The sequence below is a fragment of the Scophthalmus maximus genome, chromosome 19 (assembly GCF_022379125.1).
Source record: "Scophthalmus maximus strain ysfricsl-2021 chromosome 19, ASM2237912v1, whole genome shotgun sequence".
NCBI classification, from domain to species: Eukaryota; Metazoa; Chordata; class Actinopteri; order Pleuronectiformes; family Scophthalmidae; genus Scophthalmus; species Scophthalmus maximus.
Genome location: NC_061533.1, coordinates 16,853,732 through 16,879,551, shown reverse-complemented (window position 1 = coordinate 16,879,551; position 25,820 = coordinate 16,853,732). Strand labels below are relative to the sequence as shown.

The following is a 25,820-nucleotide window of genomic DNA, read 5'->3' as shown; positions in this document are numbered from 1 at the left end:
GTCTGAGAAAAACTGCTCTTTCCTCATGCCAGACTGCCTGAGTGTGTGTTGGTCTGCTGTTTAAAGCAAAAAAATGTGACGTCTGGATGGTCGAACTAAGTTTTGTCAAAGGTGAAAATTCCTGCGGTGTGGCAATGAATTATTCAGATGTGTACGGGGCTAAATTCTGTCGATTGCTGACATTATAAAAGACAAATGGCCGGCGAGCTGATGAGTCATTAGAGGGGGTTCGACTGGCAGTAGGGTATATTAGTAATCAGTGGCATGGATGAGCTGGGAAATCCAATCTTCTAATGGGCTTGATGGAGTGTGAAATGTTAAAGGGGAGGCAGTCTCTTGCTGTGTGCCCTTTGCAGCTGAAGCCGGCCTCAACTTGTCAATAAGATTGAAGCCGCAGTGTGGCGACAGTAGCTCTGTCTTGATCGAGATGAGACTTCAGGCTTTTATTGAAAAATAATTACTCAAATCTCAGGCTGTAGCTGGAGACTTAACCAGAGCCTCGCTTCTAATTATACCTCCGTTCCCCCTTTTTTTTCTTTCTTTTTTTCCTCTCCAAATGAGCAGATAAGACGACTTTATTTTGCTCTGCCGCTTCGGGCTCAAATAGCAGTGTTAGGAAATGTCATGGTAAGAGTTTGCTGAAAAAACAGCTGGCGTCGTTATTTACAGAGGAGAAAGGTACCATATTAACAACACAATGGGCCTGCACAGTACAATTCATCATTCCTTTTGTTAGGATTATGCATTTGTTTTTGTTTTTTTTCCCTGTATGTCCTCACGCTGGCTTTGCTACTTTTTCTACCTTTTTTCTCTGCAGTTTTCAAACACACCGTGTCTGCAGGGACAATGGCTGCACTGGTCAAAGAGAGCTGCCACAGAATTAAAACCTGAAAAGTGATACTTACACTGTCATTAGATAGTAATCACGGCAATCACCTAAAGTCAATACACTATTGGCCTCTATTGGAATTCAAATGCAGCGTTTGTTACCAAACACAGGCTGTGAAAGGCAGCGCCAGGTCATTGTGATGCATCCCAGCCTTACATATTGGCCAGGCTTTCTCACCCCTCGTCATTAGGGTCTTATGTGTGGAGAGACTGTCTAAATGTCTCTATAAGCACAGTGAGGAGTAAACCGTGGCCTCGCAGCGAAACTGGGTGGCTAAATATAGGCTGGTTTTAGTCTCCGTATAGGCTTAGTATTGATGTTTGTGCATGTTTCAATGGCAGATGTCGTGGTCTGGTGTCCACGGAGGGAGATTTATGGGAATCGTCCTGGAGTATTTGACACCGCAGAGGTTGAGGCTAGGGCATTACACGAATCAATGGGATTAATTTGATTGAGATCTCATGTGTAATCTGACAGGATCCACTGACTGAGGGGGGGGGGGGTAGTCTGAGATGAGAAGGATTATGATGGATTAGATACATATAAAAAAGGTCACACTTTTTTTTAAAACCTCAGATTCAACATTTGATCCAACATCTCTGTCATATATTCGGTTTAGTCACATTTGTTAGTGTAATATCAATTTTCATTCACTCACACTGCCTACTTTTTGTTGTTGTATTTTCCTTTTTTTTGTTTTACTAAAAGGGGACAGGTGAGCAGGAACAGCTACTAAAACCCCACTGCTATTACCTAACTATTCTGCATAGATATTAGTATTATAGCTGCAGCTGTTGTCACTTAGGTAATGAATATTGTTTGGAAAGCGATGCAGCACCGTGCTCTATGGTGATCACTTGCCATCTGCCACATTCACTGAGCTTTAATCTACAGTGCAACACACCCGTCTGTGTTTGTACTTAATATCATTACGGCTCTCCGCATCTAGATGAGTTTATCACCTTTCTCCAAAACCTGTCCTCAATCCCAGGAGTTATGCGCTAAAGGTCCCCAAAACCATGCGTCTGTGGATAATTAAAGCCAGGAAGACAAGGGGATTAATTCCGAATCCCTGCGAGTCTCTCCATAAACCTGCAACAGCGTCTCCAGGACGACTGCTGTGCCCGGGGGAAATGAGTCCTAATGCCACCGGGCCGTGCATTTGCTCACTTCAATCTCTGCTGTTGTCTGAGAACAATGACACTGCGGATTAAACCGGCCTGTCTCCGGCACAGTGGTGGATGATAGGGACTCAGCCACGGGCAGAGAGCGCAGCCCTCTCTGAACCTCATGGGGGTGGGAGAAAACCTGCACTTGGTTATTTAGTCATGGCCTGCACAAAACACTGCTGGCTTGATGTAAATTGACACTACATGTGAGAAGAAACATCCTCCAAACGTTGTTTGATTTGTCTCTGCCAATACGGAGTGAAAAATGGCTTCAGAGGACGTCTTTTATGACAGCAACTTGGATTTCATTGTTCGAGTACTGCCTGTTCTTTTCAGTTCTCAGGCAGTTCTGGGAATCGCGTAAAAAAAACCGATACAACGATAAAAGAGAAAAATGTCTTTCTGTTGAATGCTGATCCATCCTATACTGCACAACATCTGGTAGCTTCCCCTCACCAGTGGTGATTCAGGCTGTCAATATGTCGGCTCAATGAGGGTTGTTTGTCTTGGATTTGGTCGGAGTGAATAAGTGTCGTTTGCAGACACAAATTAGAGGATCTCTTTGACCTCTGGAATTTAAACCTGTCCTCTGTGCATGCCCGGTCCTGCCAGCAGTGATCTGCACCTTTCCTTATTGCTGTCATTAACCTCAAAACTCAAACACAGTCATTCTGCTGTGTATCCTCTATAACCTGCAGGCTGAAAGACTGGCCTGCATCCACCAAATCCAACTCCAGATTGTTTCCATGATACTCCTTCTGGCGAATAGGGATGTGAACCTTGTGTTTTTTAACGCTTTGCTTCTATTGTGCTTCCTCTGTCAAACTTTCAGACAGTGCCGGAGATGAAATTGTGCTAAAATGAAAAACAATCTACGATCCGCCTCAAAACTTACTACACAAGACACATTTTCTTGGTTACTTCACAGTAATGGTGGCTTGCAGCAGGGTGACACGTTGGAAGATTTACAGATTCGAACTCTCACCAAACACAACCACTGTAAATCGCTCCCATTTACTCTCCAGCGTAGCTGTTCTCCCAGCTTCTTATCCTCCGGGGTTGGTCTCGCCTCAACCACGCTAACCTCCGAAAACGCATCCAGAAGCCTGTCATTTTCTTTTCGGCCCTCCCTAATCGGAGTTGCAGTGTGGGCAGAGGGTATAAGCCTTATCCTCTCCTCCCTAACATGTCTTGTCATCATCTTTTGTTCAGGCATAGGTCACAGTGCCACCAATTTGCTTTCTCTCCTTCTTTGCTTCCCCCAAACCCCCCCTTTACCTCCAACAGTTCCCCCAACTATTGCACACAAGCCAGGTCATAAATTCTGGAAACGTGCTGGTGTTAAAAGCTTGTAAACCCGAGCGCCCTGTCTCTGCGGAGAGGACTCCCAGCTTATCTTCCGCAGAAATGGGGCATTTAGTTAAGACTCCCATAAAGCACATTCCTCATAAAGTGGGACTGTTTGGTTATTTTTCCCTCTCCTTGGCCTCATTAAAGAGCTATTACTCGTTCAAGGTGCCCCGTGTTACTCCACCGAGGCAGTGTCAATGTCTCACTGTATCATATCTGATGGCTCTCATTAGCTGTCCACGGGCGCACAAGCACACACGGTGAAGTTTGTTGTTTGGTAACATCTGGACTGAACCTGGCTCAATTAATGATGTGAATAATGTCAACGCTGTGGTTTTTGAGTTCATTCTCTTCGTTGCATGAACCTTCCCGAGGCCATGCGCACTATGCTGCTTACATTTGTATATTTGGAGTTGAGAAAAAATGGTCGTCCTGTTATCCAGACAGATATACTGCTGTTTCACAACTCTTGTTTTTATTTCACTGCAAGGAAACGGTAAACAGAACAGAGTCAAGACAGGAATGCATTTGAATGTGTATATTTGTGTGCATAAGTGTGTTATGCACTCTGGGCCTTTCTCAAGTGATTTGACCGGCAGCCTACTCTTTCGTGAGCAGCGGAAAAAAGCTTAAGGCTACTTGGTGGGGAAAACTGACGCTTCTTATAGTGGATGTCATCTGACATGTGCCTTCTCTGACTGTTTCAGTTGCCTTTCTGGGAGACATCGCTCTGGACGAGGAGGACATGCGGTCGTTTAAAGTGGACAGAATCATAGATCTGGCTCAGAGAACCGTCCAGACTATCAATCACACAGATACAGGTAATGACAGTAGAAAACTGTTCTTCAACTTGAGGTGAAAATTCATAATTAGAGAACAGAGGAAGTATTTTGGATTGTCACTAAGGATAAAATTGCAACAAATTAAATGAAAATAACATAATTCCTACATTTGGGTTCTCATTTGGGAATAATTATATACCAGGACATTTTACACCCTAACATTACAACTGTGAAACCACTTAGATGCAGCACTTTACCAACCGAGTGTTGGTGGCAGCACCTGTTTGGTATTAACTTTCCGTTTTTCACGAGCTCTCTTCAAACATTTCTATTCAACACTATCTATGTTATCACTGCAAAGTGCTACACCTGTACCTCCGCGTTCAGCAGTAATTGCTGGGCTTTGTCAGGGTGAATTTAGTTTTTCAAAATGAAAGGCAGTATTCTCAGCAACAGCTGTGAGTCAGAGGGGGCCGATAGGATTCACAATCCCATAAACTGCAGGTGAGCATGAGCCAGCAAGTATGTGCATGTTGCCGTCTGTGCTTGAATGGTATTAGTTTGCTGTTTCCCCACTTGAGTTAATGAAAATGTTGATGAGAAGAAACATTTCACAGGGTTAAAACTACATTATAACTGCTCTTATAAGATCCACCCCACTAGACTTAATTGACGTCTGAAGCAGGAGGTGAAGAGGAGACTCATGGCTCAGGATTTAAAAAACGCATTAAACCTGGGTGCAGCATTTATTTTTTGTGATGTTTTGTTCCCATATAGCTTCCTCTTGAGTATATATACCGGATCACCTTACGCAGGAGGGGTTTGTAATGAGTAGCTGAGATAACATCTACACATGGTTGTTTTTTTCCCCTTATTTTGCCACCTTGAATATCCGAAGTACATGGAACTCAATTAAAGAAGAGTCAAACATTTTGGTCATAGAGTATAAAGTTGGTAGTATGTAGTTTTATACATAAATCAACACAGTATGTATCGCAAAGGACAGTCAACATTCTTAATAAATCAGTGCAAAGATTGGAGAGTAAAATCTTTTTTGGGGGGTATTTACTTTCCACTCGGTTCTCATGATGAGTTCTTGGTATTAACACTATTTGCATTCAAAGGTGTTGATTTATAAACAAGTTGTCAACATTTCAGGAAACGCCTTAAATCACATTGTTGTCAAAGAATCCAAAACATTTCTCAACAGAAGTTTGGTCTTGGACCTTTTCTCCCTGGGCTCTGAACCTGCATTTCCCACATCCTCAGAGAGCAGGGATATTTGGTTGAATTAATAACATGATCCTAATAAAAAATGATAAAACCCTATATGTATTAATCCCCTTGTATTGCTATGAATAAAGATTATAGATCTAATCATATTTTTGTAAGTAACACATCTTCCACAGTTTTTCATCTCCCGGGCACTCGTTCTTATCAGATTTTTCCTCAACACATGCGCATGTGTACATACTTACTGATCTCTTCAGGCTGCTAAGATGTACTCATGCAGACTGAAATTCAACAGAACACATTGTTCGTTGCAAACTGTGGCTTTGCATTTTAATCAGATTTATTTAGGAACGATGAGGGCTTGTAGCCCCACAGCCCCACAGAGTTTTGCTGGAGTTTTGACCTTTTCAGACTTGTAAAACGAATCTTGTGTCAGGGATCAATGTACAATTGGGGTTCTGCAAAAAAAACCTTTGCCCAAAAATGAGAAACAGCATCAGTTGTTGGCAGTTTTATCTGTGAAGAAAACCTGCATTGTCCCCGCACTCTAATCCACATCAGATTTGCCCATATCTATTCTAAACAATTTGGTCAAATAAAGACAGAGAGAAGGACCAATATAAAGGTATGGCAGCACATTGTCTTTTTATACAACATCTGTATTGTATAATTTCATCAAAATCTTAACATGTACATGACATGTTTGTTTTGACATTTTAGCTTGAGCAATTCTTTCATTGGACGGTTCATTCTGTCCTTTGACTGTTCAGAAGTTGCTGTAAAAGGGTTTTAAGGTAAATTGTTCAAATTGCTGATACCAGATGCAGTAGTCTCTTAATTTTCTTCAGTTTTAATCCTGCTTGTTCTGCAGCATAATGAAGTACAGCAGAGTTATTGTGCTGTATGTGTTACACATATTTCTTCTTCTAATCACCGGTTTTAGTTGGGAGCTTAGTCTCCATGGTTACTCTGCATTTATGTGCATTTGAGTGACATTCGCAGTGAAATTAATTTGAAAGAAGAAAGAACTCAGCTTTAATGAAATCTATTCATGCAAAGCAAGAAGAACAATGCTCTTGGAACAGACGTCTCTTTGAGGAAGTAAATGTCATTTTTTGAATGAGAAATGATCATTAGAAGAATGTCCTCATCTGTCATCCAAGCATCTGTCCCAGGGGTTCCGCTAATTTGTGCTTTATTTATCAAAGTTGGAGAAACATTTGCTCTTGTCATAGCCAGAAATGTACTGAACAATCTATCTGTTATCTTGTTATGTTGATTTGCAATGCTCAGGATCAATCAATCCGAGTAGCCACAACAGGCAAGGCTCACACCGCAGGAAGAGGGCGGCCACCTCCAGACCTGAGCGCGTTTGGCCTGAAGGCGTTATTCCCTATGTCATCAGTGGTAACTTCAGTGGTAAGTAACAATGACTTACTGATCCTCCTTCTCAGGAAAAAAGTGGCATATGAGGTGTAATGCAGCACACATAGATAGAAGTTTGAAATATAGTTTATTGAAAGGCCACACATTCTGAAAACTATAAAACATAATCCTTTGATCTGGTTGAAATTACAAGAATGCAACATGGGGATGTTTACTTATGTCTGTGATTTACCATCGTCTAAATGGGATTTTTTTTTAAAGGAAATTAAGTGCAGAGGCATCATCTTTGATTGTAACCTATCCCTAATTCTTTAAAATAAATAAATCAATGTATAAATAAATATTCTGCTGCTATCTAGTCATGCCACCTAAATAAAATGATTGTTCAAAGCAAAATAAGTAGGGGAATTACCATATATAGGTTTTATAAAAGGTTAAGGAACCTTGTAGATATAATTACTAAAAGCGGGCACATCCTGTGTTCATCTTGCCTCTTCAAACTGTTGTCAGCTGTCTACTTTTCTATTCTCCTTTTTTTGTCTTTTAATGAATCAATGTGTCCAAGTGTGTTTTTTGTCAGCTCCACCGATCCTAACGTCTCTGTCATCCTATTCAGGCAGCCAGCGGGCTATATTCCGCCAAGCCATGCGACACTGGGAGAAGCACACCTGTGTAACCTTTATTGAGAGGACGCAGGAGGAGAGCTACATTGTCTTCACCTACCGACCATGTGGGTGAGTCAGTGGGGTTTTTAGCTCCCACGTGAAGGAACCGAACAATGGTCACCCTCTGTTGAGCCTTCGCTATCTACAGCTAATTATTTATCGCCTAAGTAGGTTTCCTGGAGCCTTTCTCCATTGTTCAACCACTCTGTTCTCACAGTCTCTGCGTGAGCTGTTATTCCAGCCCCCTACCAGTCGAGATTCAGTGGCCAGGAATGCTTCCTGTGCCTCATCATCACACTGCATCACTGGCCAAGCGCTTGTGTCATACATGTTGCACAGGGCTGCACCCAAGGGAGAGACTTTCTACTGCCTCTCCATAATACTGTTTACCACACCTCACTAAAGTTAGGCCTAGTGTCTACTCAGCAATTCTCCTTAAACATAGGGCAAGTGCTGGTTGTGGCTCTTGTAGTTGCTAAGCGACTACTCACAACCTGCTGGAACGTGCATGGCTCTTTTATTCAAAGATGAAATATTTTTAGATTAAAACCCATTTCGCTGCCATTTGGAACACAAAACCAGCGCAACCTGTTAAAGTAGGATTTTGAGAAAAAGGGGCCAGAGATGATCGGAGGCCTTTTTGAGAGGGTTCCCAGGTGACGCACAAGCCTAAAATGTTCCCATGTTTTAACCTCACACAGCTTTAGACCACAAACTGGAATCATTATGTCATTACACACAATGTTCCTCTGCTGCTGATATGTATCATTTAAGACAAACTTCTTAACAGAAAGCGGATGCAGCCCAGGAAAGGACTTTTTTTTTCTCCAACCAACTGTTGATAGCCATTTTTAGCCTGGTAACCGGCCTCTGGAGCAACAGAGATGACATTATCCATGCAGGCGGCAGCGGTTAGCAGTGGGAACGCTTGACTCCGCTGCATATTCAGCAGGCCCCCATCTGTCCTGTGCAAAGTTCAAGGCGTGTCTCAGGAGGGCCTTGCTGGGCCGGCAGTAATTAGAGAGTGGCTGTCTGGCCCACAGGGCCGTGATGTGTGTACCCGTCCTGCGGACTCCCACACTGAACCTTTCATGTCACGCTGAGATGGAGCGCTGCAGTCAGCCAGCTTCCACCGTCACTCGCAGCATTTGCATTGGCAAGTGGATGAATGAATGTCACTGCTGTAACAAATCTCCTATCAAACAGACCAGAGGTTGTTGGCATAATGTCATTCTCGTCAAACGCTTCACTATATACTGTACATATAGAGCATGTTAGAATATGTAGGAGCTAATCGAAATTACAGAACCACAAACACATTCCCTCTTCATCTCAACTTAGAAACATGACTCTTTTCGGCCCCTCTCTGTAGTTTCCACTAGCTTGTTAGTGATTTTTTTTCCCTCAAATTCATGAAAACATAAAGTCTAGTCACTATATTTTGGCTTTGGTAACACTGCATCTCTCTGTATCTGGCTGCTTATTCATAGGTGCTGTTCCTACGTGGGTCGCCGGGGAGGGGGCCCCCAAGCCATATCCATTGGGAAAAACTGTGACAAGTTTGGCATTGTGGTGCACGAGTTGGGTCACGTGATTGGCTTCTGGCATGAGCACACGCGGCCCGATCGAGACGAACACGTCAGCATTATCAGGGACAACATTCAACCAGGTAGGAGCACGGGACCTCGCAACCATCCCTCAGCAATAATGTCAGAGAGACACACGCCGGGAGACAAAATAATAAAAGTCTACACACGGAGTGTGGCTAAGATAGTAAAAACACAAAAACAAAACACCCGTGGGGTATACACTCATCCTCACCTTTCTGCAGCTTTCTATGAAAAAGTGGTTGTCACTATAAATATCTTGTGACAACCAGCCTCCCGGCCAACTAAAAAGAAAAAAATTTTGGCTGTGGCTGTGTCTTGCACTTACACGGGTGGTTCATTTGTATCTGTATTTCCGTTGTTTGATGATTTTTTCAGACAGAGTGCAACTCTATTCACCTTTGACACACATACTGTACATAAGGGTTCACAGTATGACTTGGCTTCATATTTCAGCCTTTCCCTTTTTTTCTTTCACAGGCCAGGAGTATAACTTCTTAAAGATGGAACCTGGGGAGGTGGACTCTTTGGGAGAGGTCTATGACTTTGACAGTATCATGCACTATGCCAGGAATACATTCTCCAGGTAGGAGCCAAGTTCAAGTTTACCCCATAAGCCCCAGACATGAAACCTGGCCTTAGATCAAGACCAGGCTGTTTCCTCACTCTGCTGTAACCTTTTAACCCATCATCCTGTTTTCCATCTCCGTTCATGGAGTTTTATGACTGTATAGATCTGTAATGCACCAGGTCTGTGAATATGGGCTGCTGCTGAGTAATGTGGCTTGATTCCCAAAGCTTGGGAATAAGAAAGAATAAAACTCTTCATCCCCCTCAATAATAAATCACTAGAAGCTAACTTGTAGCCAGAGGACATCGAGTTTTGAAAAGCCTCACTGTACTTGAATGTCTTTCTTGGATCTAAATTATTTTCTCACTGTTTGAGTTTATGTGCAAAGAGATTTGGTGTGTCTTTTGCTGTCCTCCTCTTGTTTAACTTTCATTCTTTTCTTTCTTCAAGCAATCAATCGGGCGTAGGGCTTCAGGGAGACTAGAGGAAGACTAATATGAGTTATGTTATATTTAAAGGGTTAGGGTTAAGTTCATACTTCTAATTTGGGTTAACACTTGGAAAGGTTTACATGCTCTAATGTTCAGAAAAGGCATCAGCTCTCTCATACTGCCCATTGCTGCAGCTCCTCTTTTCACCCTCTGTCTAAAAGGTCTGGATTTCTCTTAGCCCCTCCTCCCGATAAACCCCAGTCTGCTCTGATTGGCCAGCTGGCTCAGTCTGTTGTGATTGGTAATCCAATTTCAAAATGTTTAGGAAATGTTACGCCACTTCACCAGAAAAGTGGAGATTCTCAGACTGCAGGTGGGGTTACTCCAAAAGAGTCCAACTGTGACATCAGAATGGGAGAGAAATCTGAACCAGTTGTTCAGAGCAGGGCTATATGGTTTAGCCAGCACACAAAAAAATTACTTTTGTCACAGTTTGTGGGCTGGCAGGCTCCACAGATACCCACATTTATGTGCACATACACTGAAAATGTGATTTTTGCATAATATGTCACCTTTAAGATAGAATTGCTTATAATTGTATTGGAAACTCAGAGGGTCCAAGATGATCCACTTGGTACATGAAGAGACTTATCGGAAGAAATCTGACAGTAAAATTAAATTTGTCTTCTTCATTTTGGAGTGGATCAAAGAAAATATGTCTATTTCATGTCCAGCTCAGTTGTTGCTTGATACTATAGGTTTTATCTGTAGTGACATCCAAATTATTATTCTTTAAACGTTACCCTTTTCATGCTCATTGTTGCTTTTGCTGTGAGCAGGTTTAAACAAAAAAATGTTTTTAATTATGGACATGTAATGAATCAAATTTTTTATATCTATTTTTCTTTAAAATGAATGCCAAGTCTTTGTAGCCATAGTGAAAGTGTTTTCTGGAATATGCCAGCTCCTTCCCACAGCCTGTTTGAATTAAGGCTGTCCTCCTCGATCCCTGCTGCTTTTGCTGCAGCAGCAGCCCCAGTAAAGCAGCATCGGTCCTGGAGCTGCTCGACCTGCAGCAGTGGCCCTGCTTCATCACAACAACATTTCTGTGCGCCACTTTCAAGGCTCTGTGAAGCCTCTTGTAAACATTGTGCTTTCATACCATGAACCACCTCGTTATGCTCCTTATGGCTCTTTGAAGAAGCTTTGATGACTAGTATCATGATATTTACCCTGGACGACTGCAGGCACTCGGTAGATTTATTACCAAGGTGTTCCCTGCGAAGCTTTTTTATCACCTTCACAGAGCTCAGGTGTTATTATACAAGCCTGGCTACTAAATGTTTTCAGTACTCCAGGCACAATTTAGGTCAACCCTTAATAATCACCCACATATGGTTATCGAGGAGTGGAAAATGTATTGTCTCAATTGATGTTCCTCTTACATATGAAGGAAAAGTTTTGCCTAATAGCTAATGCCTAGCCGTATTAAACAGATTCACATTACTCTAGATGTGTGTATCATACATTTTGGACAGCACACTAATGATTAATATGCATTAATGGCTAAACGCCTGAGGCTCAGCGGAAACCAAATTTGATTAAATTTGTTGAATACTGGAAATATTTAGCATAGATAAACACATGTTAGTAAAAGCAGAAGTGCCTATGTGCCATGGTGAAACTGACATTAAGTTTGTCGCCAGCTGACCCCATTCTTTTCTCCCCGTTCGATGCTACAGGAAGCTCAGTCAGATGTCGAGCTGTCGTTCATTGCGGCTTCAGAGGAACAAGCTTCCTAGAAAAAAAGCCTGTGACAAACACTGGCGAGTCTCGGGCTCTTACTCTAGTCATCTTAGGATGCGGTTAATTTGAAGTGTTAATTAGCAGCTGGGTAAGTGCAAAGCCAAATTAGATTGCATGGGGAAAGTTGACTCAGATTCACCATCTTAGTCATCACCTCAATTGCAGTGTAGTGATGCTTTTGTGAAGAGGGTTCTTGACGACCTGTTCGCGTATGTTGAATCATTTCATAAGCGGTGACATCCAAACTTTACAAGAAGTTTTGTAAATGTTATGGTTACCGCCTACTGCATGTGCAGGATATGACCTCAGTTTCGTGTTTGAAAATGCATTTTGACCCTCGCCTCTATTGCGTAGATAAACAATAGGGGAAGCTCTCGGCACAGCTGCAGGAACAGTCACTCCAGATATGCTACCTATAGCAGGAATGGTTATGAAAGTCCTCGGTAAGCCAGAGTGGCTCTAATATGATCTCTGGGCACATGCATGTATAACAAGTGTATCCATGATCATTACGAACTCAGTCTGATATGAGAACCAGCTGTTCTTTTGTTCTTTCTTGGCCCTCTATGCCAGCTGTATATAGATTTTGTTTTTTATTCCCTACCACCAGCTCTCCCATGTGCCGCGTTGCTCTCAGTGTATGGGCCTCTTCGCAAACCAACTGCCATGCGGCAAACAGATTCTGGGAAGCAGAGAGAGAATCTTTGTCTACACAGAGGCTGCCTGTGGCTGGGTGTAGGCCAATGTACAGAAATGCCTGTCTGCCTGTATCCATACGTTAGGTCAAGAATGGCATGCACATAGAAATTACATAATAGAAATTAAGAAATAGAAATAGAAAAGCACATTTATTTGTAGAATTTGGTTTTGTTTGGTTTTAGTCTTTTATACTGTTCAGGGAAACAGGAAAATGAGGGAGCAACATCTGGTATGAACTAGAACATTAATTATTATATTTCATAACAACAATCCGTCTTTTCACATCATATACGAATAAAATCCAGTGCAACCGATAAACCGACCATGTTTTGTTTTGTTGTTTTTTAACTCAGCTCTTGAAGTCAGGATGCCCTGTTAGAGTAAAGATTTGGACTTGTAAATTTGTGGTCTGCAGAGCAGCTTGCTGCACAATGGAGCAGCGGCTAGCCCTGAAGTATGTTTATGCTGGGTAATCCTCCCTGTTATGTTTTCGCTCCAGGTCCGACTCTGTTGCTCCCCTAATTCGTGGAACTGTGTTCATCAATAAGACTGTTTAGACATGCGGGAGGACTGGCTGCCACCGCTGGGGAATGTTTCACAGAGTTGTATTAGCAGACAAGGGGCTCCTGTTAGCTTTTCACAAGTCAGTCCAAGCACTTTTTCTTGAGCGCTGATTGGCTGATTTACCTGTGCCACTGTCTTTCTTAGTTACCCCATTATGAGCCTGTGTGTTTGCTCGATGTTTTACAGTAAATCACCGTGGGAAGCCAGGGCCTTTGGCGCGGGTGTTGTTCAGAAGATTTCATGGCTTGTCTTGATGTTTTGCTGTGTCTCCTGGGGAGAAGCAGGGCTGATCCCCGTGCTTTTTGTCTGGGGTGTGTTATCCGACCAACACCCCCCCCCTTTTGCTCCAGAGATATTTTTCAGGACTGGTGCATGGAGCGGTGCCAACTCAAATAGAGACCTGCCAGTGTGCCCTTTGTCCGGTGTGACACCGACTGGAGTGGCGTTTTTCACTGGACAGACAGCATACAGGCTCCTGGAAACTCACAGACAGACAGACAGACAGTCTAAACTGTTAGCTCAGGCTGCTATGTTTGCACATGCCTGGCGTTGATAGGCAGGTCACCATGGGAACGACCAGGGAGCCAGGCCGTTGCTCGCCAATACTTGGAGGGAAATGGAGATGATAAACTAGCAAAGTGTCAAGAGAGGCAGCAGTGTGAAAAGAGTCTCTCTGGACTCACTCTTCTGTTCTGCTATTTTTCTTAAAGCTATGTAGATGCTTTACCTGATTGTTTTTTAACAGTCTTCACTTGGTCTCACAACAAGAAATGTTGCTTTTGTTTACATTGCCACCTTCACAGTTTATGAAATTTGCTTTGCCTCTCTGCAACGCTGTTGAAGGTCTTAGGCTCTTAGCTTGGGTCCATCTGTGGAGCAGACGTGTGTGGTAGTATGAAGGCAGCAGTTAACTGGAGAAACAGACCTTGTGACCCCAAACGTGATGTGATAAGCTACTGCCACTGTCCATCTGTTGCATTTTAGCCAGATAAGATGCCATTGAATCAAGGAGTAAACATTTATTACCTTTTCGACAAGATAAATATGAAGTCATGACATCTCAAACCTTCACATACACACACCCTTTTTTCCATTGGTAGATGTTGTGTGGAGGAAATGGCAAAAGAGGCACCAGTTATACAGTAAGAAAACAGAAAAAACAAAATAACATCACGGTTTTAATTAGAAATTGATAAATGTGTGAAGAGGTGAGATGTTTGTGAGGGAAGAAGTCTTTATGATTTAATGTTTATTACTATAGATGCAGCTGGGTTTATATCTTTAATGATAGTGCTCTTGTGTCTACATGGGTGTATGTGCTGATGCGGAGGTCGACCGCAGGTAGAAGCCCCGATGCTGAACCATTTATCTGGTGCTAGGTCTATACAATCAGTCTCTTTATCTCTTTGCATTACTTCATTCATTTATATTAAATATTGACTGAATTTATAAGATGTGGTTTTAACAAGCCTCTGTGTATTTGACACAGGCGTATGTCACAGTTCTGAATTGCTGAGTTTACATCTTTGTTTAAATGCTAATCCAAAACATGAGCATGATGAATATGATCTTTTCGTGCCCCTCTCCTCTGGCAGATGGATTTGCAGTATTTTTCTACAAAACAACCTCATTTTGTTCGGCTTAGTCAAAACTTGCAGTGCTCGTTTTCATAGCTGTGCTTGCAAATCACAGTCCTTTTAAAAACACGTTATAATAATGTTGACAGTGATTGAACTGCAGTAATCAATGGTAAGTCACCTTAATCCTTGAGCCAACAGGTTTTGTGGGGTTGAGTTTCAGTCTCTTTCTCTCATCTACAGGGGAATCTTCCTGGACACCATCCTGCCACGCTACGATGTGAATGGAGTGCGGCCACCCATTGGCCAGAGAACCAGACTGAGCAAAGGGGATATCGCACAGGCACGCAAACTCTACAAATGCTCCAGTAAGACCTAATGACAGATCCTGTCTGCTATGGGTTTTTCCTGTCTATTTTTTGCATGTGTGCACAATGTAGCCCTGAGAGAGAGAGAGAGGTCTGTAGCTCCTGCCTTCCCCAGATGCAGCGCACACTGTGTAGAAATAGCCAAGCATCTCCGGTTGATGTGTTGTGGTGTGGTTCCTTGGCTACAGCGTCCAAGACTCTGAAGCTGGGAGGAGTGTAAATACTCGCCAGGCAGAGGAAGTTTGTCATCACTCTTTCCCAGATAGACCCAAAAGAACAGCTGGTCTTAAAAAGACTGGCTAAAAAAGATTGTTGGGAATCAACGCTCATGTCAGCACAACTCAGCATCTACAATGCAAACTGTGCAGCTATGCACTAAGGACAGTTATGTAATCCTGGCACTTTTCCGAACTTTGTTTATGCTTCCAGAGAAGAGAGGGAGGTTTTAATGCTTCTGAACTAAACAGAGTTTATAGCATTAACAGATGTACATTGAGAGCAGCCTTCTGCTGAATAGATTTGATGTCATTTAATTGTAGGTCAGGCCAGTAACGCTGAGCTGTCAGCCTCACATTAAAGCTCAAAGAATAAACATAGTGATGGGTCGCGAGAGATGGACCAGCCTGTGCGGTTTTAGAGAACTGGAAGTTTTAACCTTAAATGGATCTATATGTGTCTGTGAAAGTCTTCTGTGCCGTTCTTCAATGTCTGTCTCGTGAGGAAGACTGGATGATGTGGCGCACATGGTGGGGGATGAGGTAGTCAGTCTATCCACGTATTCCTGGAAAAAATCATTCTTAAAGAGCCTGAATGAATCTCCCATTCTTGTAGCGTTCCTGGGAGCGTTTGTCAGCCCCAGTATGAGTGCTTGTTAAGGGTTTAGTTCTAGCAGACCTCTGCCAAGTATTATTACACACAACTCATAGCTCAGGGCTCCTCGTTTTATTGCTTACACACAATCCTCGAGGGAAGCAATAAATGCAAACAGTTGGGGGAGATGTTTTCCTTACTCCTACAAAATGCAGCCCAAGGTAAAGATAACACAGAGGCAATAATGAATGCATACACAGTTCCCGAGATGGACCTTTGTCATTTCCTCTTGCTCTCAATTAAATACATCTTCCCCCCACTTGGCAGCGGCCTCCCCCCTGTGTATTGTGTTTGGAATCAGTCCTTGCACACTTGCACACTTAGTTTTATCAGTCAAACGAAGGGTGGTTTTTCACTGGCAACACGTACATAATGCATCACATCCTCCAGAGGGCTGGTTTATTTATAGTGGGCCAGGTTTATTTTCAGAGGATGCTCAGAGAAAGTGTCTCACACTCTCTATTCACTGTGTGATCATCATCTGGAGTTGGAGGGGAGGGGCGAGGTGCGGGGTTGTGGACGAATATTATCAGCAGATGTCCCTTTGAACATAAAAGTGCTGCCCTCTACTTCACATTGAGTTTTACAATTCCACCATCAAGCATATGTCTCTGCAAAGAGTTTTCAGGGGATTTACATTAGAGCTGATGTTTATATATTTTGAATTTAGCGGCTTAGCTGTTTTCAGGCAGAGACTAATTGGCAGCACATCGTGCTCACAGCTGAGGCCTTACATGCGTGTCTGTGTGTTTGTTTCTGTGCACAGGATGTGGCGACAGTCTGCAGGACAGCAGCGGGAACTTCTCCTCTCCCGGCTTTCCCAATGGATACTCGGCCTACATGCACTGCATCTGGAGAATATCAGTCACGCCTGGGGAAAAGGTATGAGCATATGGAACGTTCCAGATCAGTTCTGAGACACCTCAAAACAAGAACCCCAGACTTCGTATAAAGATTTAACTCTGATGACTCTGTGTCTTTGTTTTTATCTGAGCAGTGGCAGTGTGACCTTTGGCCCACACTCATTCAATAATCACTCTCTTTTGGTTTTTAAGATCATCCTGAACTTCACCTCCATGGATCTGTACAGGAGTCACTTGTGCTGGTACGACCACGTGGAGATCCGAGATGGATACTGGAGGAAGGCACCACTCAAAGGTCAGTTTTAACCGGAGAATATTTATCCAAGGGCCACAGCTTATTATTCATTTCATTATTGATTAGTTTGATGTTTTTTTTCTCTCAATTTATTCCCCGAAGACATTTTGTTTTGTCCAACCAATAGTGAAAAATAAAATAATTTTACAATCATATTTTTTTAATTGTTGATTTTGTTATTTGAGTTCATAGAATGTGTACATAATTATAGAATATGTAGCATAAAGGCATACAGTATATGAAATTAACAAACATTAAACATGCTAAGTTAAAGATTGTAATTCTAAGTTTAGTTCTTATCTATTTTACTTGGTTTTAATACTATCTCTCATTCCCTCTTTTATCCTCACAGTGTGTTTAGTTTAGTTTGTAAAAAAATAATTGTTGAAGGAAAGATACGATACAGCTTATGTAGCTGTATCATATCTTTCCTTCAATAATTTTGCATTTCATTAATTGTTTCCCAACAATTAATTTTTTTGAATTATATATAACAACAAAATTACCTTCATCCACCCTCTCCTTCTTAATTTATATGTGTTGCGTCTTCACCTGTGACCCAGGTCGCTTCTGTGGCGATAAGTTGCCCGAGCCAATCATCTCCACCGACAGCCGGCTGTGGATTGAGTTCCGCAGCAGCAGTAACTGGGTGGGAAAAGGTTTCTCCGCCGTTTATGAGGGTAAGCACCCGTTCCACGAACTCCCTGCTCCCCAGTCCAGCACGTCGCTCAGCTGACTGAGCGCATGGTCAGTCAAACATCCAACAAAGTGCTTAGAAACTGCATTAATATCCACAGTTTTTGGCCCCATAACTGCTGATGTGTCAGGCACTTTACACTGCATTAATCAGATTTTGGCTGACCCTCACATTCGGCTCCATTGTTTCCAGACTGTGGTAAGGGATGGTGTGTGTGTGTGTGTGTGTGTGTGTGTGTGTGTGTGTGTGTGTGTGTGTGTGTGTGTGTGTGTGTGTGTGTGTGTGTGTGTGTGTGTGTGTGTGTGTGTGTGTGTGTGTGTGTGTGTGTGTGTGTGTGTGTGTGTGTGTGTGTGTGTGTGTGTGTGTGTGTGTGTGTGTGGGAGGGAGGGAGGGAGGGAGGGAGGGAGCTGGTCTTGGAGGCATTTCAGCTAATCCACATTGCATAAACCAGAAATAGTGAGCACAAAGTACTTTTTTCTTACAGAATCACGTGCTGATGATATTGCTATCGAGGGAGCTTATTATTGTTCTTTATTGTTTTTACTGTCACATGCAGCCATCTGCGGTGGGGAGGTGAAGAAGGACAATGGCCAGATCCAGTCCCCCAACTACCCTGACGACTACAGGCCAAACAAAGCGTGTGTGTGGAAGATTTCTGTAGCTCAGGGCTACCACGTAGGCCTTACCTTCCAGTCTTTCGAAGTAAGACACAAGTCCTTTGTTATTTGACGGTCGGGTTTCAAATAATGTTTATTTAATGTAACTTTTATGACTAATTTGTCCTAACTCAAACCCAAACTCTCTACACTTTCTCAGATTGAGAGACATGACAGTTGTGCCTATGACTACCTGGAGGTGCGGGACGGGAACTCTGAAAACAGCCCTCTGCTGGGCCGCTTCTGTGGCTACGACAAGCCAGATGACATCAAAACCAGCTCCAACCACCTGTGGATGAAATTCGTTTCAGATGGCTCCGTCAACAAGGCCGGCTTTGCTGCCAACTTCTTCAAAGGTCAGAGGTTAAAGGTTGTAAACTCCTAGGAGAGAATGTTCCAGCAATATCTCTGTCTGTCAATACCTTTTGTGTATTTCAGACATTTTGTTGCATTTGCACCTTTAGGTTCTTCTCAACCTTGCCTCTGCTGTTGTTTTTGAGGGTTTTGCTTGTACGCCCTTGGGCCAGGGGGCCAGCTAAATGGGTCCCAACATATCTTTGTGTTTTCAGAGATGGATGAGTGCTCCAAACCGGACAATGGTCGCTGTGAGCAACGCTGTGTCAACACACTAGGCAGCTACAAGTGTGCCTGTGACCCGGGCTATGAGCTGGCTGCTGACAAACGCAGCTGTGAGGGTAAGTACAGGGAGAAAAGTAACCAGCCCTGCTCGCCATGTCATTTACATGCTAAAGGACTTAACACAGTTAGCCACCCAAACACAATAAGAACAGTCATTTGTGAAAAGCCAGAAAAGATACCAACAGTGATGCTTGTGCTGGCTGGGCTGTATTTTAAAGATTTGTGTCACAACTTACTTTAATCTCAAATTACATGTTGTTGTTTTTGTTTTAAAGATCCAACTATGAATGTACAAGCTGTACAATATCTGGTTGAGCACTGTCCGTCCCTAGTGGAAATCAGCCATCACTGTATGCAGTAGATTTTTGTAGAAGATATACGGCGGTAACAAGCAGATTAAATTGAAATAACGCAAACTCAGATAAAATTTGAAAAGATCGGTTGATTGCAATGTAGTTGCAATGTCCGGTTCGGTCAGAGATTTCTTCCTGTTAAAAGGGAGTTTTTTCTCTCCACCGTCACCAAGTGCTTTGCTCATTGTGGGATTTGTTGGGTTTTCACTGTAATATTGACCTCACTATGTAAAGTGCCTTGAGACAATGTATGTTGTGATATGGCGCTATGCAAATAAAATTGAATCGAATTGAATAGAACAAATGTAATGGTATATACTCTCACATAAACAATCCATAGGTAAATTAACAGTATGACACTATCAACACTGCGATCAGCTCTACTCTTGTACCTATTCTTATATGAGACATTTACTGTCTAGAAAGTAAAACATACACATAGCACATTTTACAGTAGTAATTTAGCTGCATTTACTTTACAGTGAACACATAATATGGCTAACAAACGGGTGCCTTACATCTGTAATAGCTACGTGTGTGTGTGTGTGTGTGTGTGTGTGTGTGTGTGTGTGTGTGTGTGTGTGTGTGTGTGTGTGTGTGTGTGTGTGTGTGTGTGTGTGTGTGTGTGTGTGTGTGTGTGTGTGTGTGTGTGTGTGTGTGTGTGTGTGTGTGTGTGTGTGTGTGTCTTTGTCTGCGTGTGTTTGTTCAAATGAGGTTTGTCGGAGAAATTAAGTGGAAGGAAGAACGTGCAAATAATAGTGCGAATGGCACAAAAACACAAATGTTTGCCTGCGAAAATACTGATACAAAGTCCTCTCATGCAGGTCAAGCAATGTTCAGGTTTATTCAGGACACAGTAGAGCATTTCAGAGAGCTCTCATTTGAGATGCATGGTTTGCAACATAACATTTCTGTCTGCACATCTGCATCTGTATCAAGCTAACTATTTTTCCTTGTCTCTTCCCGTGTCCTGTTTTCTGCACAGCTGCATGTGGAGGCTTCATCACCAAGCTGAATGGGTCAATCACCAGTCCGGGCTGGCCCAGAGAGTACCCTCCAAACAAGAACTGCATCTGGCAGCTGGTTGCCCCCACGCAGTACCGCATCACTCTGCTCTTTGACGTCTTTGAGACTGAGGGCAATGACGTGAGCACTGGGGTTATTTTGAATCGGCACGGGGTGGGTTTGTTCTGTGTTATCCCTCTCTGTCATTATACTACAGTTCTTCTACTACCTTCTTCTCCTTCATGTTTCATATTTAAAATCAAATTGAAGTGTCGCAGCCTCTTCACATGCTCTGTCTCTCTGCTCAGGTTTGCAAGTACGACTACGTGGAGGTGCGCAGCGGGCTCTCTGCAGATTCAAGGCTACATGGGAAGTTCTGTGGGGCAGAGAAACCAGAAGCTATTACGTCTCAGTACAACAACATGCGAATTGAGTTCAAATCAGACAATACAGTGTCCAAAAAGGGCTTTAAAGCACAGTTCTTCTCAGGTGAGTCCTTGGCAGTGCTGAATCCAATTATCACACTTTCAGGCTATGGCTCAGGAGGTAGAGTGGCTCGTCCACTAATCAGAAGCATGGTGGATGGTGATGAATTGTCTTTGGGCGAGATACTCATCCCTAAATTGCTCCTGTTGGCTGCAGCATTAGTGTGTTTCTGTGGGTGTGTATGGCACTTTCAGTGCTTGTTAAGACTAGTAAAAGTGAGATATGAATGCGGTCCATTTACCACTTCCATCCAGTCACTTTGAAGGCCATCGAAGGGAAACGGTCACCAAGGTTGTGTCCTCTGTGCTTCCTCAGACAAAGACGAGTGCTCCAAGGAGAACGGCGGCTGTCAACACGAGTGTGTCAACACCTTCGGGAGCTACAGCTGTCAGTGCAGGAGTGGCTTTGTGCTCCACGAGAACAAACATGACTGTAAAGAAGGTATTTCACCTCAATATGGGAACTTCTGATCCCTGTTCTCCACTGTTCCTTTTCTTTTGTGATCGGATCACATCACAGCATCGATCAGGGTCAGTGCGCGCCTGCTGTTTTGTGTTAAAAAAACAGGTGGAGTGCAGTGCAAGCATTGGCCTGTTCATTTTCTGTGTTGAATTCTGTGATGTATTTCTGCAGCTGGCTGTGATCACACTGTGAACAGTGTGAGTGGTATCCTCACCAGCCCAAATTGGCCGGATAAATACCCCAGCAAGAAGGCATGCACCTGGGCTCTCACTACCACTCCAGGCCACCGCATCAAAATTGTACGTGCCACTTCCTCCTGCTCTCTGTGCGATTTCACTTGTCAGTCATGAATTCATTTGTGTAACTGATCCATCTGTGTTTACGGTGCTGATGTCAGTCACCGTCGTTGCTCTCCCAACAATGTGTGGCTCCCGCTTCTGTTATCATCTGCATCTTTGTTTACTGTACCACTGACATGCAGTAGGAAAAATCAGTCGCCGGCTTAAAATATTAAAACATGGCACGCCTGTGTTTCTAAATAACAATGTAAAAGAAATTCGTGAGATATAATTTAGACGGATATTTCCTGCTAAACCATAGTTTAGGTTATTGTGCTGAGAGAATTTCAGTTGTTTTCTTTATCGATGCAGATGACTGAAGAAAATAATAGGACATATTACAAACAAGCTTAAAACATTTGAGTTCATACAGTTTTGCTTAATGATAAAGAAAATAGATTTCATTACTCTTTCCCCATTTTGTATCCTTCCTTTTGTTTCCAGGCCTTCAATGAGATTGACGTGGAGGCCCACCTGGAGTGTACTTACGACCACATTGAGATTTACGATGGGCGTGACGGAAAAGCGCCAAGTCTGGGTCGCTTCTGTGGCACAAAGAAGCCCCAGCCCATCATGTCTAGTTTCAACAAGCTGTTCATTCGCTTTTTCTCTGATAATTCTGTGCAGAAGAAAGGCTTTGAGGCTTCGCACACTGCAGGTAAGAATAGATGCTGTTGTAATGGTAAATACAATTGTGGCTAAACCCTCTTGTCTTTTGGGGAATCAAGTTCATTTCAGATAAATGTTGAATATTGAATATTTTTCTGGGATTTAATACTTGTTAATAATTAGCTTTTGTCAAAAATCCCCTCCCTGTCGGAGAGTGATTATGACTTGAAGAATCCTTTGTATCTGGATGACTGTAAAACCACAAATGAGTCACGGTACAGCAAGTACTAACTATCAACAAAGTACCCACAACTCCGCTCAAACTTTCTTTCCACAGAGTGTGGAGGTCATCTTAAGGCTGAGGTCAAAACCAAGGACCTGTTCTCTCATGCCCAGTTTGGGGACAACAACTACCCCGGAGCCTCTGACTGTGAGTGGGTTATCTCGGCGGAGAAAGGCTACGGCGTGGAGCTCATCTTCCAGACCTTTGAAATCGAGGAGGAGGCGGACTGTGGCTATGACTACATGGAGCTCTTTGATGGTGATGACACCAAGTCTCCACGGCTGGGGCGTTATTGTGGCTCAGGGGTAAGAATTCTGTGCATTCCTTTTCTTTGACTGTATTACAGTATAACAAGCAGGCATGTTGAGACAATAGTTTTGGAATGAGTGGTGCAGTTTAGCAACCTGCACCAGTGGGTTGTAATGGGGTGACTTTGAACTGCCCCGGGGCTTTTGATTCCAGTCCATACTCCAATTTTAGTCACTTTGTTAAAGATGACGAGCCGGGGGAGCGTTGCTGTGGTGGCAGCTGTAGGTCGACACAAGCCGCCACTCCCTCGGCGCTGATAGTCTTTTAGAATCTCTGGCATGGGTTTGTAAATTCAAAATTTATCAGCCAATGCTGAGGCTGCAGCCGCAATCAGGAACAATGTGGGCAGCAGCGAGTAGCAACAAAAGTTTCCCCAGGTCAGAGAACAGCTTGATTTCATTTACACAGTTCAGTAATAAGCTCTCGCCTTTTATTCACGCCTGTGCCTGTGAATCAGTCGCTGGAGGGGACATAACACCCTGAGGACCCCGGGGAGCAACTCCTCAATCAAGTTTCCTTTTATAAAACTGGTCGAAATAAACTGACACAATTTCGACTAAAGTAGAATGAAAACTCATTAGGGTGTAGGGGAGCTTACTTTTAGCCCAAGGGCTTTTCTCAGTTAAAGAGTAGGCTACTTATTGCCGGGTCTACAATAACATTTGCAGTCTGCTTCCGACTTGTGTTTTAAATTCCTTTCCTAATAGCTAAGACTTATGGGCCATTGTAGATATATAATTCATGCTATGAATGGCAGTTTTAATCAACAGTCTGGTGTATTTACAGTTGATTGCAGAAGCTGTAGGTGCTTTGACATTGCAGTGCTTGTCTTTTGTCGTAGCCGTAGGGCGGCTGCCAGAGCACCTCAACCAACTAATTATTTTTCAGTATGACGTTCCGAATTAACATTCATGTGACACCACGTTTCTCAAACAGCCAGGCCAATGCTGCCTTTTTTTTTTCTTCCTGAACTGTTAACTTCTCATTCGCTTCATTGGAATCGTTTTAGCTGACTTTATACACAAGACAGTAGAAGGATTGGCAGTATATGGTTTTGTTCAGTGAAGAAATGAGCTCTCTGCGGCGGTGCACCTGGCACCAATCACTAGAGAATATTTCATCCTCACATCAATGGCAGTCAAAGCCCGAATCATGATGAATCTGAAAAGGGCCAGTCCAGGTCCGGGAGCCTTATGTGGCCCCTGGCTGTTACAGAACTAGCCGTCCTCTGTAGTTTTAAGCCATTCGTCATGGTCACTGATCTGTCTCCGGCTTCGGCATGTGAGAAGTCTTTTGTTTAAATTGAAGTGCAGTCAAAGGACCAGAAAGGGACGGCCACAAATTAATCTGTTGCTGTGTCCTTCCTGACAGCCTCCAGAGGAGATCTACTCGGCCGGTGACTCCATTGTGATCAAGTTCCGCTCTGACGATACTATCAACAAAAAAGGATTTCATGTGCGCTATACCAGCACCAAGTTCCAGGACACACTGCACTCACGCAAGTGACCAGCGGGGGCCGGAAGGGGTCGCGCAGGGCAAAGGGGCAAACGGAGGGGCCCCCAGGGGAGGCGCCAGCCTGACGCTCGGAAACCTTCGGCCACCAAGATGAATCAGACACGACAGAACAGCCGCAACACCACCAACCGCACCTCAGCTCCTAGGGGCTCTAGCTCCCCCCACAGACTGTGAGGAGTAAAGCCATTCTGCAGTACACCTTGTTTTTACCTTTTTATGGTTAGGATTGGGGTGGGAGGGTGAACGTCCACTTTAGGCGGACAGTAGGGGAAAATTTACTGACCCAGTCCCCTCCATATAATTTTTTTCATTTGTTTCTCTTTTTAAAACAAAACATAAAAACATGCCTCCTAATGAGAGGCACAAAGGAAAACAGTGGATTCTCAGGACCTGCAGGAGGGCAGGCATCAGCTGGACAGATCTCTGCTTTTGTCGGGCCAGTCCACCACATCCAGGGGGGGAGGGGAGGGAGAGGAGGGGGAGTATAGGAAAGGTCTCCTGCACTCCTCAGAAGTTGTTCTTCTCTCCTCAAACTCTCATCCCTTTGGTTCAAGGATTCCGATCTGTAAGAGGATTAGAAGGACTTGACTTGAGATTTTGATACTGTATGTCAGTCAATTGCATGCAATTACATGGAGCGACGGAAAATTACACTACAGTGACAACACCAGCATTTGTAATTGGCATTGTCCTGGCAACCAGTGGCAAGATTCTCGCTGTTACCATTAACAAGGAAATTAAGGAAGCAGTTATCTTATTAAAGGACTAATAAATGAAATGTGGTCCATGTCTTCTGGTTGGTAATTGCTTGCCTGATGACTGGCTATTACTGAACCTCCATGTATAAAGTAATGTGTATAATCTTTCAAAGGGAACATGTGCTTTTCTCAGCTCGAACCAGGTAGCACTTTACAGAGAATTGTTCCAAAATCATGAGCTTATGATTATTTTTTTTGTGAAATGCAATGCCAGTTCACTTATTTTTAAATGCATTTTATCTCTCTTATTCTTAATTGTTTTTTGTTGTTTTTTTAATTGCTCCATTTAGTTCCTCGGGCATACTTGAACATTGTGTGTGCCCTGTAACATGGGGTAATAAAGATATGACTTAATGTTTCTGTGTTGATTTACAGTTCTGATGTAAAATAATTTCTCTCCAGAGAAAATGCCTTTTCTTGGTACAATGAAGTATTTCTCAAGAACCAAATGAGCCTGGGTATTTATTGTTAAAGTAATTACATGTATGATGTAAAGGTGGAAAGGTGCTGTTGAACATTAGCCCTATAATTGCCTTCTCATGTGTAGCCATTGGTCTATGTTGAATATACTATGTTGCTCACTCA

The 25,820-nt window shown here is 43.1% G+C and overlaps 1 protein-coding gene across 2 annotated transcripts in view; it reads left to right on the top strand.

Annotated features, from left to right (window-relative positions):
* The window catches only part of bmp1a (bone morphogenetic protein 1a), a 30,393-nt gene extending 4,573 nt beyond the window's left edge, over positions 1–25,820 (top strand). Inside the window, exons 2-20 of one of the 2 annotated variants that reach the window (XM_035640510.2) lie at positions 4,116–4,229; positions 6,717–6,842; positions 7,426–7,543; positions 8,965–9,143; positions 9,562–9,667; positions 14,973–15,097; positions 16,734–16,849; positions 17,023–17,125; positions 17,689–17,805; positions 18,379–18,524; positions 18,639–18,834; positions 19,048–19,173; positions 20,456–20,649; positions 20,784–20,964; positions 21,277–21,402; positions 21,595–21,722; positions 22,206–22,419; positions 22,708–22,958; positions 24,334–25,820. In XM_035640510.2, the coding sequence (XP_035496403.2) occupies positions 4,116–4,229; positions 6,717–6,842; positions 7,426–7,543; positions 8,965–9,143; positions 9,562–9,667; positions 14,973–15,097; positions 16,734–16,849; positions 17,023–17,125; positions 17,689–17,805; positions 18,379–18,524; positions 18,639–18,834; positions 19,048–19,173; positions 20,456–20,649; positions 20,784–20,964; positions 21,277–21,402; positions 21,595–21,722; positions 22,206–22,419; positions 22,708–22,958; positions 24,334–24,468 (2,801 nt within the window). In that variant the 3' untranslated portion in view covers positions 24,469–25,820. The remainder of the gene's footprint in view (positions 1–4,115; positions 4,230–6,716; positions 6,843–7,425; positions 7,544–8,964; positions 9,144–9,561; positions 9,668–14,972; positions 15,098–16,733; positions 16,850–17,022; positions 17,126–17,688; positions 17,806–18,378; positions 18,525–18,638; positions 18,835–19,047; positions 19,174–20,455; positions 20,650–20,783; positions 20,965–21,276; positions 21,403–21,594; positions 21,723–22,205; positions 22,420–22,707; positions 22,959–24,333) is intronic. The other variant, XM_035640511.2, reaches the window with a different exon arrangement.